Source organism: Choristoneura fumiferana, chromosome 20, assembly GCF_025370935.1.
Source record: "Choristoneura fumiferana chromosome 20, NRCan_CFum_1, whole genome shotgun sequence".
Taxonomy (NCBI): Eukaryota; Metazoa; Arthropoda; class Insecta; order Lepidoptera; family Tortricidae; genus Choristoneura; species Choristoneura fumiferana.
This window is the reverse complement of record NC_133491.1, coordinates 1857-14449: the sequence shown is the minus strand read 5'-3', so window position 1 is coordinate 14449 and position 12593 is coordinate 1857. Positions and strand designations below refer to the sequence as shown.

General features: G+C 51.6%; 2 protein-coding genes across 2 annotated transcripts; both read left to right on the top strand.

Annotated features, from left to right (window-relative positions):
- The first annotated feature begins 2038 nt into the window (after positions 1-2038).
- Positions 2039-7528, top strand: LOC141439355 (uncharacterized). Its single transcript, XM_074103642.1, is given in 4 exon segments — positions 2039-2068; positions 3188-3387; positions 5495-6057; positions 6060-7528. Coding segments are annotated over 4 exon segments (2262 nt in total).
- An 88-nt stretch (positions 7529-7616) lies between these two features.
- Positions 7617-11440, top strand: LOC141439354 (uncharacterized). Its single transcript, XM_074103641.1, has 6 exons — positions 7617-7659; positions 8038-8285; positions 8350-8583; positions 10728-10836; positions 10913-11138; positions 11212-11440. The coding sequence occupies exons 1-6, from the start codon at positions 7617-7619 to the stop codon at positions 11375-11377; spliced, it is 1026 nt and encodes a 341-aa protein (XP_073959742.1). The 3' UTR covers positions 11378-11440.
- Positions 11441-12593: the final 1153 nt, after the last annotated feature.

Below are 12593 nucleotides of genomic sequence, written 5' to 3'. Positions count from 1 at the left end.
CCGCGACCCGCTGCGCTAGTCTTTTTGCATACCGGCGGCGTGCGCGGGCGCGGGCGCGGGCGCGCCTTGACTCTCCGCTCCGGGAGTGCTATTCTCGTGTTGACTGACACTATCGCATGCACACCATGTGTCATCGTCGCCGTGCTACAGTGCGGTGCAGCTGCGTCAGAGGGGTTAACGTTTCTTAAAGTAATTACTGCTAAGAATAGTATGTTAATGATAATGACACAATCAGCTGAGACTCAATCACGATGTAGGAATGGTTTTTAGGGAAAACGCAAACTGCTGCATTAATGAATGATAAACAATTGTTCGTTTTACCATTTGGGCGATGTTGACTTGAAACGATCTGACTTTCTTTTGTTTATGTTAAAGCACACTTTAAAGTACCTATCTTTATTCAATTTAGGCTAAATTAAAATAAAAATCACTTATTAATTATTATGATGTTAATAAAAAATCTACCACCGGTTCGGAAAAAACTTATGATGAGAAGAACCCGACAAGAGACTCAACGAGGTATAATTTTTCTTTGTCCTAGTGGTAGATAAAGTACTAAGGTGTGATGACCAAGCGTGGAGTGTGTGGAAGCGCAGAATAAGCAATATTTAGTACAAGTAGAAGTTGTTTGTGTCGCAGGCTGCCTCTTCTCCTGCCGCGACGCGTCGCTGTCGTCGTGCTGCGTGCGCGCCGCCTGGCCGCCGCCCCCCGCGCCCCCCGCGCCCCCCGCGCCCCCCGCGCCCCCCGCGCCCCCCGCGCCGCCCCCGCGTCCTCGCCGCCAGTGAGTGCTCCCCTTGCTCATCCCCTTCGACCTCCATCTCCGAAGCACTCAACTCCATATGACCATGACTGTTGTTTGGGCGGGGCTTGAAAGCAGGGTAGAATTTAGCAAAGCAAACACTAACTTGAAAAGCGCACAATACTATCTATGAATATCACACACATATAGGTACAACGTGCAAGTATGAGGCTCGCCAGAGGGCTGTAGTTTCTTCGGTCTACCCGGGGCGCTTCTTGTCATTGACACTTGTACGAACGTACGAATTCAGCGCATAACTTGACCGCATTCGAAAATTATTTTCGAGTGATACAATTGTATAATTTTAATTACACATGCTTTGCTTTGTTATTCAATGAGTGGAGCTTGCCAATTGAGATGACGTCCGACCACAAAAGCTCACCGAATACCCACAAAACCTTATGCCTAACATACGTTCTACCTGCTCGTAGGTATAGTAGTTACGACTATCTGGCACAGAACAATACCATAATAATATGTAGAGAGGTGGTTGAGTCCCACTCACCGCTGCACCTACATAGCACTTCCACTTGTTTTTATTCCTCCGTGGTCCCGCTGCATGGTGCTCTGTCCTGGGGCAGCCGCGCCCGCGCCGCTTGCGCGCGCGCCCGCGCCGCCGCTTGACCCACATGCGCGCGGCGGCCCGCGCGCGCGCTTCACTCGCTTCCGTATCAAATCAATCCATTGCCATAATTTGCACACGTGATAATAACACGTCACATTTTACTTATAGTTGTTTACTTATAAGTAACTAGTTGCCGTTTTTTTTCCGCTGTCATTTCATTACTTTTATCGCACCATTTAGTGGGTAAATAAATTCTGAAACGATCCTTTAGTGTTGTGTTAAGTAAACACGAGATAGGGCGATAGCACAGCTCTGATAGCGAGAGTTGCAGCGGTCATTATCATCAGTTAATGAAGCGCCGCGTCGCGCGCGCGCCGCCGCGGTGTCTCGCCAGTTGCTCGCCAGCAGCCGCGCCGCCAGCCTGCCACCGCCGCCGCCAGCGCCACCCAAACAGTCCGACTCAATCTTGGCTCGGTGCCTTCAATATCTTGATAATATCCTGCGGTTAATTTACAATTTAAAAAGTTAATTTTTGCGAGTATTTAGGTATATGTAATTACCTATTTATACATACCTACATGGGTAATATATTTAAGAACTTATGAGGGCTGAGTGTAGTGCAAAAGGTGATTCGTTTTAAAGTCTTAGCAATGAGTTGATCGAGACTGGTTGGAATGACTGGCGTGAAGCGTGAACTGCATCAGGTGCTGTACCGACTGTGGCCAAATCAGCCCTTGACTCGAAGCTCCGGGTAAGTAAATTTCGGCTTGCAGAATTTTACTTAACGAGAGACTGATTTGGCAATAGCATGGTATAATTATAAATGAAAGCTAGCCGTTGCCCGCAACTTTGTCTGCAAATAATTCGTATATCGCGATACCGCGGAAAATACCTCATGTTTAGAATCACTTTCACTTTCCCCAAAAAATGGTTTCTGTCTTAAGTGGTGGTTTTGGCTGTCCTAATTAGAATAGGCATATACCTATTATGGATATAAACAAAATATTTAGTGCTGCCATATTTAGAAAGAAAGTTAGATAAACAAAGTGGCGGAGTTTTGCAAAACAAAAACTTAAACATTAAATAAAACCCCGTGGGCGGGATGACTGTAAATTGGCCTAAAATATGTTGCAAGTGTCCTTACCTACCCACCCTAATCATTGGCACACGATCTGCCAGACACCCTGAATATCACAACTCTCTTTTGTAATTGCCAGTGTTAGGGTGAGCGGGGTGAGCCAGAGTGTTAGGGTGAGCGGGGTGAGCCAGTGTTAGGGTGAGCGGGGTGAGCCAGTGTTAGGGTGAGCGGGGTGAGCCAGACGAGCGTCATTTTTTGAGTCGTGAGCCGCGTATTTGCGGTCGCGAAATTTCTGCTGCTTGATGAGACTCAAAATGAGTCAACTTATTTTCAGTCGCCGTGTCGTGTGGCACAAACTGGACTTTTGTATAAAACCGAATGCAGCAGAAATTATGCGACCGAAACTACAACTCGCGACTCAAAAAATTACGCTTGTCTGGTTATTCACCCTAAGTATTGTTTTTTTCATGTAGGTATTTTTTTTTAATTAGACTCATAATAACTAGTAAATTACACTACTTATTAGTGATATCAGTGTTATACTTATCAATAGCAATATGCATAAATCTACGTTATTTCACAGAGAATTGGAAGTCTTGCTATCCTATTCTTCCTCAACGGGCGAGCGTCCCCGCGCCGCTCGGCTATTTACATGTTTTCTACGACTCGCTCCGATTCCGATCGCGCCCGCCGCAGATAAATCATCGATTTCCAATACGGGGCTTATTAACATTCGTATAAGCAGACGCAGTTACCGCGGCGACTGCGCTCGCGCTCGCAGCCTCACTCAGCCAAGCTCTGTCTGTTGCAGCCGCTCCGGCAGCCGGCCCGCCAGCCGGCCCGGCAGCGCCAGCCCGCCGGCCGCCATGCCGCCCGCGTCCCCCGCGTCCCCGCGCCGCCGCTGCTGCACCGCCGCTACTCGGTGCCCGAGATCATCATGAGAAAGTAAGTGTTACGGTAACCGCACAGCACACCCCCCCCCTCCTCCTCTCTCCAGACCGCGCCGTCGTCTTAAGGTCGGTCGGGGTGCGAGGTTCAGGATGTCAAGTAAAACAGCTCAAGCGAAAGCCTAATTTATTTATGTAGATCATTTATTTCCGGAGAACCAACAGCGTAGCTGTATCAACTCTTTAATCATATATACCTAGGTACATAGGTTAAACATATATGTTGATTTTTTTTTAACAAAAAATGGAACCGACTTCAAAAACCTTGAAAATAATTTTCTACTAGTTTGAAGTCGGGTGCCTCAGCACGAGCCAGCAGGAGTGGCACTATAGTCGTCTACCTCACCTACATACTATTGTATATTTGAGTTTCAATCACTCCTGCTGGCTCGTGCTGAGCCACCGACTTCAAACTAGTAGAAAATTATTTTCATGGTTTTAGAAGTCGGTTCTATTTTTATTAAAAATATTTTTTTTCATACTTTTAAGTAGTTTTAAGTCATCTGTAGCCAAAGTCCAGTTCACCAAATTATACTTTCTGAATACTTGACTTTTTTTTTTTATTTATTTAGAAACAAACAGTCTTTCACAATAATTTTGCATTTTAGCTAAAGCTAGGAATTAGTTTTATATAAATAGACCTATAGTTCCCTGTAAAATATTGACTTTATGTTAAAAATGCCAAAATCGCTATAGGTGTGCTTTAAAAATTCGAGGGTTGCCCTCGATTTCTCTAAGATCCCATCATCAGATCCTGACTTTTTGTCAATGGGCCCACCACGGAAGTATGTCCTTTAGAACTAAAAAGACCGGCCAAGAGCGTGTCGTACACGCCCAGGATAGGGTTCCGCCATTACGAAAAAATCAAATAATATTTTTCTAAGGATTTCGTATTGTGTACTGAATCTTCCAAGTTTAGGTATATTTTATACCTAAGGCTGCTATTTACCTTTAAACAACTAATAATTCTCAAGCGATCTTAGCCGCTGTAATTTTCCTTGTAAATATGATATATTTTAGTACAATTCTGAATTTTTTCAAATTTTTCCACCCAACAGTTTAGATTTCAATGAAAATTTTGCACTTTAAAGTTGAATATTTCGCAAACAGATCACTTCTTAGAAAAACGGTCTTAGCAAACCCCCAACTAGACTAGACTAGACCTATCCAACGATACCCCACAATATAGGGTTAAACGAGAAAAAAAATCACCCCCACTTTACGTCTATGGGAGGTACCTACCCTAAAACCTGTTACTCTTTAGGACTAAGACCTGTAATGTAACTTGTTGTATTTTTGATCTTTAATAATAAATAAATAAATAAAAAATTATTTACTTTTTTTTAATAACTGTCGGCGTGACTGATATGTACATTGTAACGTTGGGTTTTCTTCCATGACTCGAATTGCCCGAGATCCGATTAATCTGGCAATTATTTAATGATCATGTCAATTTCAGTTTTCTTGTACTAACGGTCTCTGAGCTTACCCGCGGACAGACAGACGGACAGACATAGCGAAACTATAAGGGTTCCTAGTTGACTACGGAACGTTAAAAAATAATTTAAAAATCCGGCCCACAATTAGCGGAGTTATCGCGTAACAAAAATAAAAAAAACATACACTCGAACTGAGAACCTCCTCCTTTTATGAAGTCGGTTAAAAATAGCCTGAATGGCTTCGACAAGAGTATGGTACGGCCGTGCCTTTTGTTTTGTTTTGCTCGACTTGGTGGGGGCATGGTAGATACCTACCTACTTAATCATCATCATCATCAGCCTACAGCAGTCCACTGCTGGACATGCCTCTTCCATGGCGCGCCAGAACACTGTCTTCAGCCCCTCGCATCCATCCGCCGCCAGCGACCCTCTTATGGTCGTCCGTCCACCGTGCTTCAGGACGCCCTACACTACGTTTTTCCCGTCCGTGCCTAATGCCTAATTAATATATACCACAATAAATTATTGCTTTAATATTTATAAGCCAAATAAAACAATGCAAACCCGCAAAAACATGTTATCTTGCATAGGTTAGGTACTCATGCAATTTCATTTACGGCAAGAGACCGCCCTCGTATTTACATGTTGCTTACTATTTTTTTTCAGATATCGCCTGGCTCAGCAGAGCACCGAGTCCGAGGGGCGGTGCGCAGCCACGTCCCCGTCGCTGTCCTCGGCGCCGGGCCCGTGCGCGTGCGCGTGCGCGTGCGCGGGATGCGGCGCGCGCGCGCGCGAGGACATGCGCAAGTCGGCGCTGCTGCGGCGCCTGTGGGGGACCCGCCCCGCGCGTCGCGCGCTCGCTCGGCGCCTCCAGCTGCGAGCTGCGCGCGCGCGACCCCGCCTCCCCGCCGCCCCCGCCGCCCCCGCGACCCGCGCGCCGCCAGCGCGACGTGTTCGCGCGCTACTCCGAGCTGGCTGGCGCCGCCGACCGCTCTGCCGCGGACACGTGCTTCGCGTCGCCGCCCCCTCGCGCGCGGCGCGCCCGCCGCTCTTCCTCGCTGACGACGAGGCGGACCGGTGCGCCAGCCTGCCATTCGAGGTCCTCTCCGCCGGCTCTCCCCCGTACGAGGTGCTCGAGATCGTGGTCTCGGAGACGGTGGAGGCGGCCCCCCGCGGCGCGGCTGCCCCCCGCGTGCCGCCTCCCCGCGCCCCGCCGCGCCCGCGCGCCCCGTCAACATAGACGAGTACGTGTCCAACATCCTCGTGGAGAGCCTGCAGTCGCTGTCGGAGCAGCTGGACGGCATGTCGGCGGCGGTGGGCGGCGCCGGCCGCGTGCTGCAGAAGGAGATCAAGGTGCGCCTGCAGCACGCCGCCGTCAACACCATCGTGCACCTCAGCCCCACCTCCAACCACCAGATCATCTTCGGCAACGAGGAGCTGTGTCGCGCGGACGACGCGGCGCCGCGCGAAGCCCGCCACGCGTCGCCCCCACCCGCCGCGCCCGAGGACGACCCGCCCGACGGCGTCAACCGCGCCGTGCTGCAGCAGATCCAGAAGCTGTTCCACGACGAGCTGCACCGGCTGGGCCCGAACGCCGGGCTGCCCGGCGAGCCCGCCGTCGGCCGCGTCGAGCTCTCGGACGTGGACGCGTTCCTGGCGCGCTCGCGCCGCTCCCCGCCCCCGCCCGTGGCCGCGCCCGCCGTCGGCGTCGGCGCCGGCAACTACTGGGCTCGCGCCGAGCCCGCGCTCGTGCCGCGCCCGACCGCGCTGCCGCACTCCGTCTCCATGGAGGTCAACACCTCGTCCTCGGACGCGGAGCCCTCCGCCTGCACCAGCCTCGTGGACAGCCTGGACGACCCCGCGTCCCCGCGCGCGCCGCCCGCGCCCGCACCGCCTCCGCGCCGCCTGGCGCGCTCCGCGCTGGACGTGCTGGCGCTGCTGCCCGCCGCGCCCGGCTCGCCGCCCGCCCCACCCCCTCCCCGCGCCCGCGCCCGCGCCCACCCCGCGCCCGAGGCCTTCTTCGTGCGCATCGCCGACGGCGGCTGCGAGCGCGACCGGCGCGACGTGGTGGTGGCCGCGCGCCTGCCCGACACCATCCGCGAGCGCCTGCTGCGGCGCCAGCGCAAGCGCGAGCAGCGCGTCGAGAACGCGCGCCGCAAGCGCCTGCGGGCCCAGCTGCGCGGCGCCGAGCGAGACGCGCGCGCCGCGGTCTGCTCGCTCGTCGACGAACTCGTCGCCAAGATCGTGCAGGACGAGTACAACTGCATGCGCATCCAGCGGCGCGCGCGCGCGGAGCCCGAGCCGCACACGCGCCGCGCGGACGACGGCGGCGCTCCGCGCACCAGGCTCGCGTCCCAGCCTGCCAGCGAGCCGCGCCGCGTTTACCAAAAATCGGAGATCCGCGACGGCGGCAAGTGCATCGAGATTCTCGAGATTCTGGAGTACGCGGACGAGTCTCAGAACTCGCCCGAGACGACGAACTCCGACGAACGCCACGGGAGCACCAGGAACAGGAGGTCCAAGATCCCTATCCCCGTCCCGGAGAGGGCGCAGCGACCGAGCGCGCCGAGGAGCAGGACGATGGAAGAGTTCCTTCCGCGGTCCCCGCCGGCCGCGTCGCCCCCGCCGGCGCGGCGCGCGTCCCTGCCGGCGCCCGCGTCGCGGCCCGCCCCCCGCGCGCGCGCCGCGTGTGCGAGGTGATCCCCGAGGAGCGCGCGGGCGCCCCCCCCCCCCCCACGCGCAGCGCCGCCACGTCCCCCCCGCGCCGCAGCGCGCGTCGCGCAGCACGATGACGTCCCCGCGCGCGCCGCCGCCGCCCCGCCCCGCGGCAGGTATCGCGCTGGCTTGCGCCGCGTGCCGCTGACGCCGCCGCACCGCACCGCACCCGCACGCCGCACGCTTCCTCGGCAGCGCTAGTGCCTTAGCTTAGCTCACTACAGTTTGTTTTATATCGAGAGTTGACATATTTTATGAATGTTGTGTTGTCGTTAACGTATTGTTCTCTGTCTGCATCCAGAGGCGCAGACCGCGGTTGATACTGACCTAATTTATTAGCACCGTTTTTGTCAGGCACTTAGATTCGGAGCACGTAATTTATTTTTACGTATCTAGACGGAACGAAGGCTGATCTTTAGATACGAAGTCGATTCGTCCGAAAATGTTAAACGAATAAATATTTTAAACGTGAATGTCGTTTTATTTATTCGAAGGCTCCAATGGAAATTCGAATGAGAGAACTGTCGCTAAGAAACAGCGAAGGGCGAGTCTCCCCGGGCGAGCTTCGGGCGCGCGGGCGGACCCCGCCCCCGCGCCGGGCGAGATAGCGCGCGCGCCCCCCGGTGGCCGGCGGCGCAGCTCCAGCTCGGGCAGCGACAGCGGCGGCAGCTCGCTGCTGTGCGCGGCGCCGCGCTGGCTGGCCGCCCGCCGCCGCCGCCCGCGGCCCGCGCGACCAGGTACGGCGGGCGCGACGTGCGAGCCGACGCCTCGCGCGCGGCGCCCGCACTGACCTCGCTCCCCCGCAGGCGCGCGGCTGCCGGCGGCGCCGGCCCGCGCGGGGCGGACGCCGCGGGCGGCTGGACGGTGACGGTGGCGGGCTCGTGCCGCGCCGCGCTGCCGGCCGACGTGGAGATGCGGCTGCGCTTCCCGCGCGCTGCGGCGCCCCCCGCGCCCCGCGCCCCCGCGCCCCCGCGCCCCCGCCCACACGCGCCGACACCGACGCCACGCCGCGACGTAGCGTCGCTACGAGATCCGACGAGGTATACACTGATACATAAAAACCCACGCGCGGTGCGGGCGGGTTATACTTCTAATATTTAAGTTACCCAGTAGATCCCGAAGAAGGTTTTGATCGCTTTAGAAAGCGAAATGACTAGATTAATAAAGGTTTCCAAACTAGCCTTTCTTAGCAGATAAAATATATTCACAGATTTTCACAGTGACCTAGAATAAGGAAAGAAATAAGTAAAGTACCTACTCAAATATTCGGAACCAATAAATAAGATAGGCCGAAGAGCAAGAGCCCGTAACAGCCAGACCCTCGTTAAAGTATAGTTTTCCCCTAATACTTCTAACATTTTTACTAAGATTACTAATACAAGACGTAGTCCAAGTCTATTGAATCACTAGTGCCAAGACACCACGCGCGAGTAACTGCTGCTCCTTTGTTCGTTCTCTGAAAGTGTTGACAAAACTTCAATATCCTTGACCCAAATGGTGGTCGATTCATCATCCTTCTTCAGTAAAACCAGCCCATCGCGAGTCCACAGGTGCTCATAACCATGTTCTCTCTTGAAGATACGAGCTTGTGCTTCTATTGCACGGTTGACTGGAGACAAGTGCTCAACCACGTAAATTTGTTGTTTATCACATCCGGCGATTCCGCACATGAATTTAGAAAAATTCAGAGGTTCGAGCCGGGGTTCGAACCCACGACCCTCTGCTTGAGAGGCGATAGGTCAAACCACTAGGCCACCACGGCTTCTTGGTTCTTCAAAATAAATTGTAATAATTGCACACTACTACACTAATTGCTCTAGACTGTTAAAAACACCTCTTTAGACTTTGCGTAGCTACAAAAAAAAGTAACAGTGATTTACGCTTACAAATTGCTTAAAAAATTTATTTGATTTACGGGCTTTCTTTCTAGTAGTGAGCCATTTCAAAAAGAAAATTTAAAATTAAATAAAAATTAAGGTATTTCATGGATATTTCAAAAAATAACCTTCCTTCTTCGCAGTCGGGTAAAAAGAGGCCTCATTTCCATACAGTGCAATTGTGTGCGACTAAAACTATACTGGCATAGCATAACGACTGTTTAGAATGATGTTATAAATGATCCTACCTATCATCCCTTAAGAAACCCCTACACCAGACGACCAAACACCCTGTATGGTAGGCACTGACACAGGTAAGAACGATCCCCACCTAAGCAATTTGGAAATAACACGTATCAGTGATGATGATGATGATGACGCATCAGTATCACACGTCAACAAAGGTACCTGCTATAAAACTAAATTTTTATATACCTACTTACTTTTGATAGGTACCTATTTTTACTCATATTTTGTAAATGAGACAAATAAGGGAATAGTAATTAATAACAATAAGCAATAAAACACAATACATTAAACATTTAAAAATATGACTATGTACAAAAAATATACCTATTTTGTTCGAAATTATATTAGAAATCACAACACTGCACTTATTAGGATTGCAACTGCAACTTTCTGCAAGACACCTTTAAAGTACATGTGTTCGAAGACGCATGACTAAATAAATTAGCAGTTTGTTATACCAAATTGTATCGAAATCGGTAGGTAGTTTAAAAGCGGTTTTGCACGAAGTAATCCGATTCGAATCCGATTCTAATCCGTGGAAACACATGCCCGACAGTCTCAGTGTCTCAGTACTATAATATTTATATCACCATAAAAATAGTTACCACGACTGCTCCATACCGTATTTTTACGTATTAAGAGGGCCTACTCCGAAATTCGAAAATTGAAGTTCGTATCGTACCGTTCTCTCACTTTTGTATTAAATAGTATACTTAAGTGTCAGAGGGACGGAACGACACGAACTTCGATTTTCCAATTTCATAGTCCCATAGCCCCGCACATCGGATTACAGCGTACGTAATGCAAAACCGCTTTTAAGTTAAAGTTACTCGTAACTATATTCGGCTATCCGGTCACGCGTCCTAGACTACATTAGTACCTAACTTTTTTTGCGGAAAATGTCCTAGAGACTACTGGTAGACTACTGGTAGTCTCTAGGACGTTTCCCGCACAAAAAAGTTAGGGACAATAATGTAGAGTTTTGGACGTGTGACGGGCTATATTGACGCATCTACGTAGTAAATAGATCGCCCGGGTATAGTGTGTATGTATCGCAGACGGGCACCACGGAGTGCTGGTGCCGCTGCTGCGGCGCGCCCGCACCGCAGCCGCCCGCCGCGCCGCGCTCGCGCCGCGCCAGCCTCAGCCTCGCCGTGAGGAAGGAAGGTAAGACGACTGGCCGCCATCGGTTCCGCACTCGCGTTCCAATTGGCGCTCATAGCTCGTCTATTTTTCCTTCCAGAATATTCACCGCTCACTCGCAAGGGAAAGAAGAAGCCTTCGCACACGCACCTGCCAGAGTTGGAGCAGTCGCGCGGCGGCGGCGAGCGGCGCCGCTCGGCAAGGTGCGTGACGCGCGGGGCGGCGGCGCGCGCGCCCCCTCCCCTCAGCCAGCTCAGCCTTGTGTTGTTGCAGGTGCGGCGCGCGTGCTCGCTGCAGTGCTGGCTGCCCGCCGCCGCGCCGCGCCGGTAAGCCGCCGCCCCCGCCCCCGCCCCGCGCCGCCCCCACCGCCCCCCGCGCGCTGACGGCTGTGTGTTGCAGGGCCGGCGGGCAGCAGCTGGCCGTGGAGGGCAGCGCCATCGTGCCGGAGCTGAAGCCGCGCGCGCCCAGCATGAGCGAGCGCGACCTGACGCGCCGCCCCCCCGCGCCCCCCTCGTGCCCCGCCTGCCCCGCGCACCGCCCGCGCCCGCCCTACCTGCGGCTCTGACCTGTCGCGCCTCGACCCTCGTTCCTGCTCGCACCGGAGTGCCTGTTTTGACAACTTTGTACCGCAACTATGACGGGTTATAAAATTATAAAAATACCAACATTAACGAGTTTTCTTTTACTTTCCTTATCACGTACCTTTATTATTAACAATAGGTACCATCAGCCAAATATGTGGTCTACCACCCTAAAGTTGATGATCGTTTGCATGTCATAAAACAATAAATGCCAATAGACTGTCTGTCAACTTGAAAGTTCGACTTTAGCGACATATTCATTTGATAGGAAATTGTTTAAAAATTGATAGACCACTTATTTGGCTGATGGTACCTACTAGCGACCCGCCCCGGCCTCGTACGGGCAAAATAAAAAAAAACGGCCAAGACCGTGTCGAACACGCCAGAAATAGTTCCGTAGCCATTACAAAAGCTTTTTTTTTTTATTTTTTTTTAAATAAAAAAATAACAGAAAATGGAACCGACTACAAAACCCTTGAATATATTTTCTAGGTACCTGATAGCTCGAAGTCGGTGCCTCAGCACGAGCCAGCAGGAATGGAACAATAGTGGTCTACCTCACCTATGTACCAACAGTCTATGGGTTTCAATCCATCCTGCTGGGTCGTGCTGAGTCACCGACTTCGAGCTAGTAGGTACCTAAAAAAATATTTTCCATGGTTTTGTAGTCGGTTCAATTTTCCGTTTTTTTTTGTTTTTTTGTCGGTTTTACTTTTTTGTTAAAAAAATTCTTTATTTCTTACTTTTTTTTTTTTTAGTGATTCGCAACAAAAGTACATCTCACAGCGATTCCATTAAGCCCAAACACGGCTTAGTTAGGAACGTTGTTTAATAACAGAGTTCCGTTGCCTACCTTCCGGCTTCAGCATCAGATCAGTTCGAAAGAATCATTAACTTAAAGCTCCTTCTTAGTCGCTTATCTAGGTATATTAATCATGATCGTTTTATAGACGAGCGAGCATTACTTAGCTTTGACGAGTTCCATTAGTCATCTACGGTCTTCTTCATTAGGTACAGTTTACCAAATTATACTTTCTGAATGTAAATGCTTATCTTAATTGCCAATAGTAATTTGATTACTTAGTAGCGACATCTCTTGTCTGGTTGAGCGGTTGGTTCCGAAAAAGTGTGACGTCTCTCGATGAGAGTGGAACATAGATGTCGCTAGTGCTGCTGCATAAGTAGCGTAGTAGAAATAAG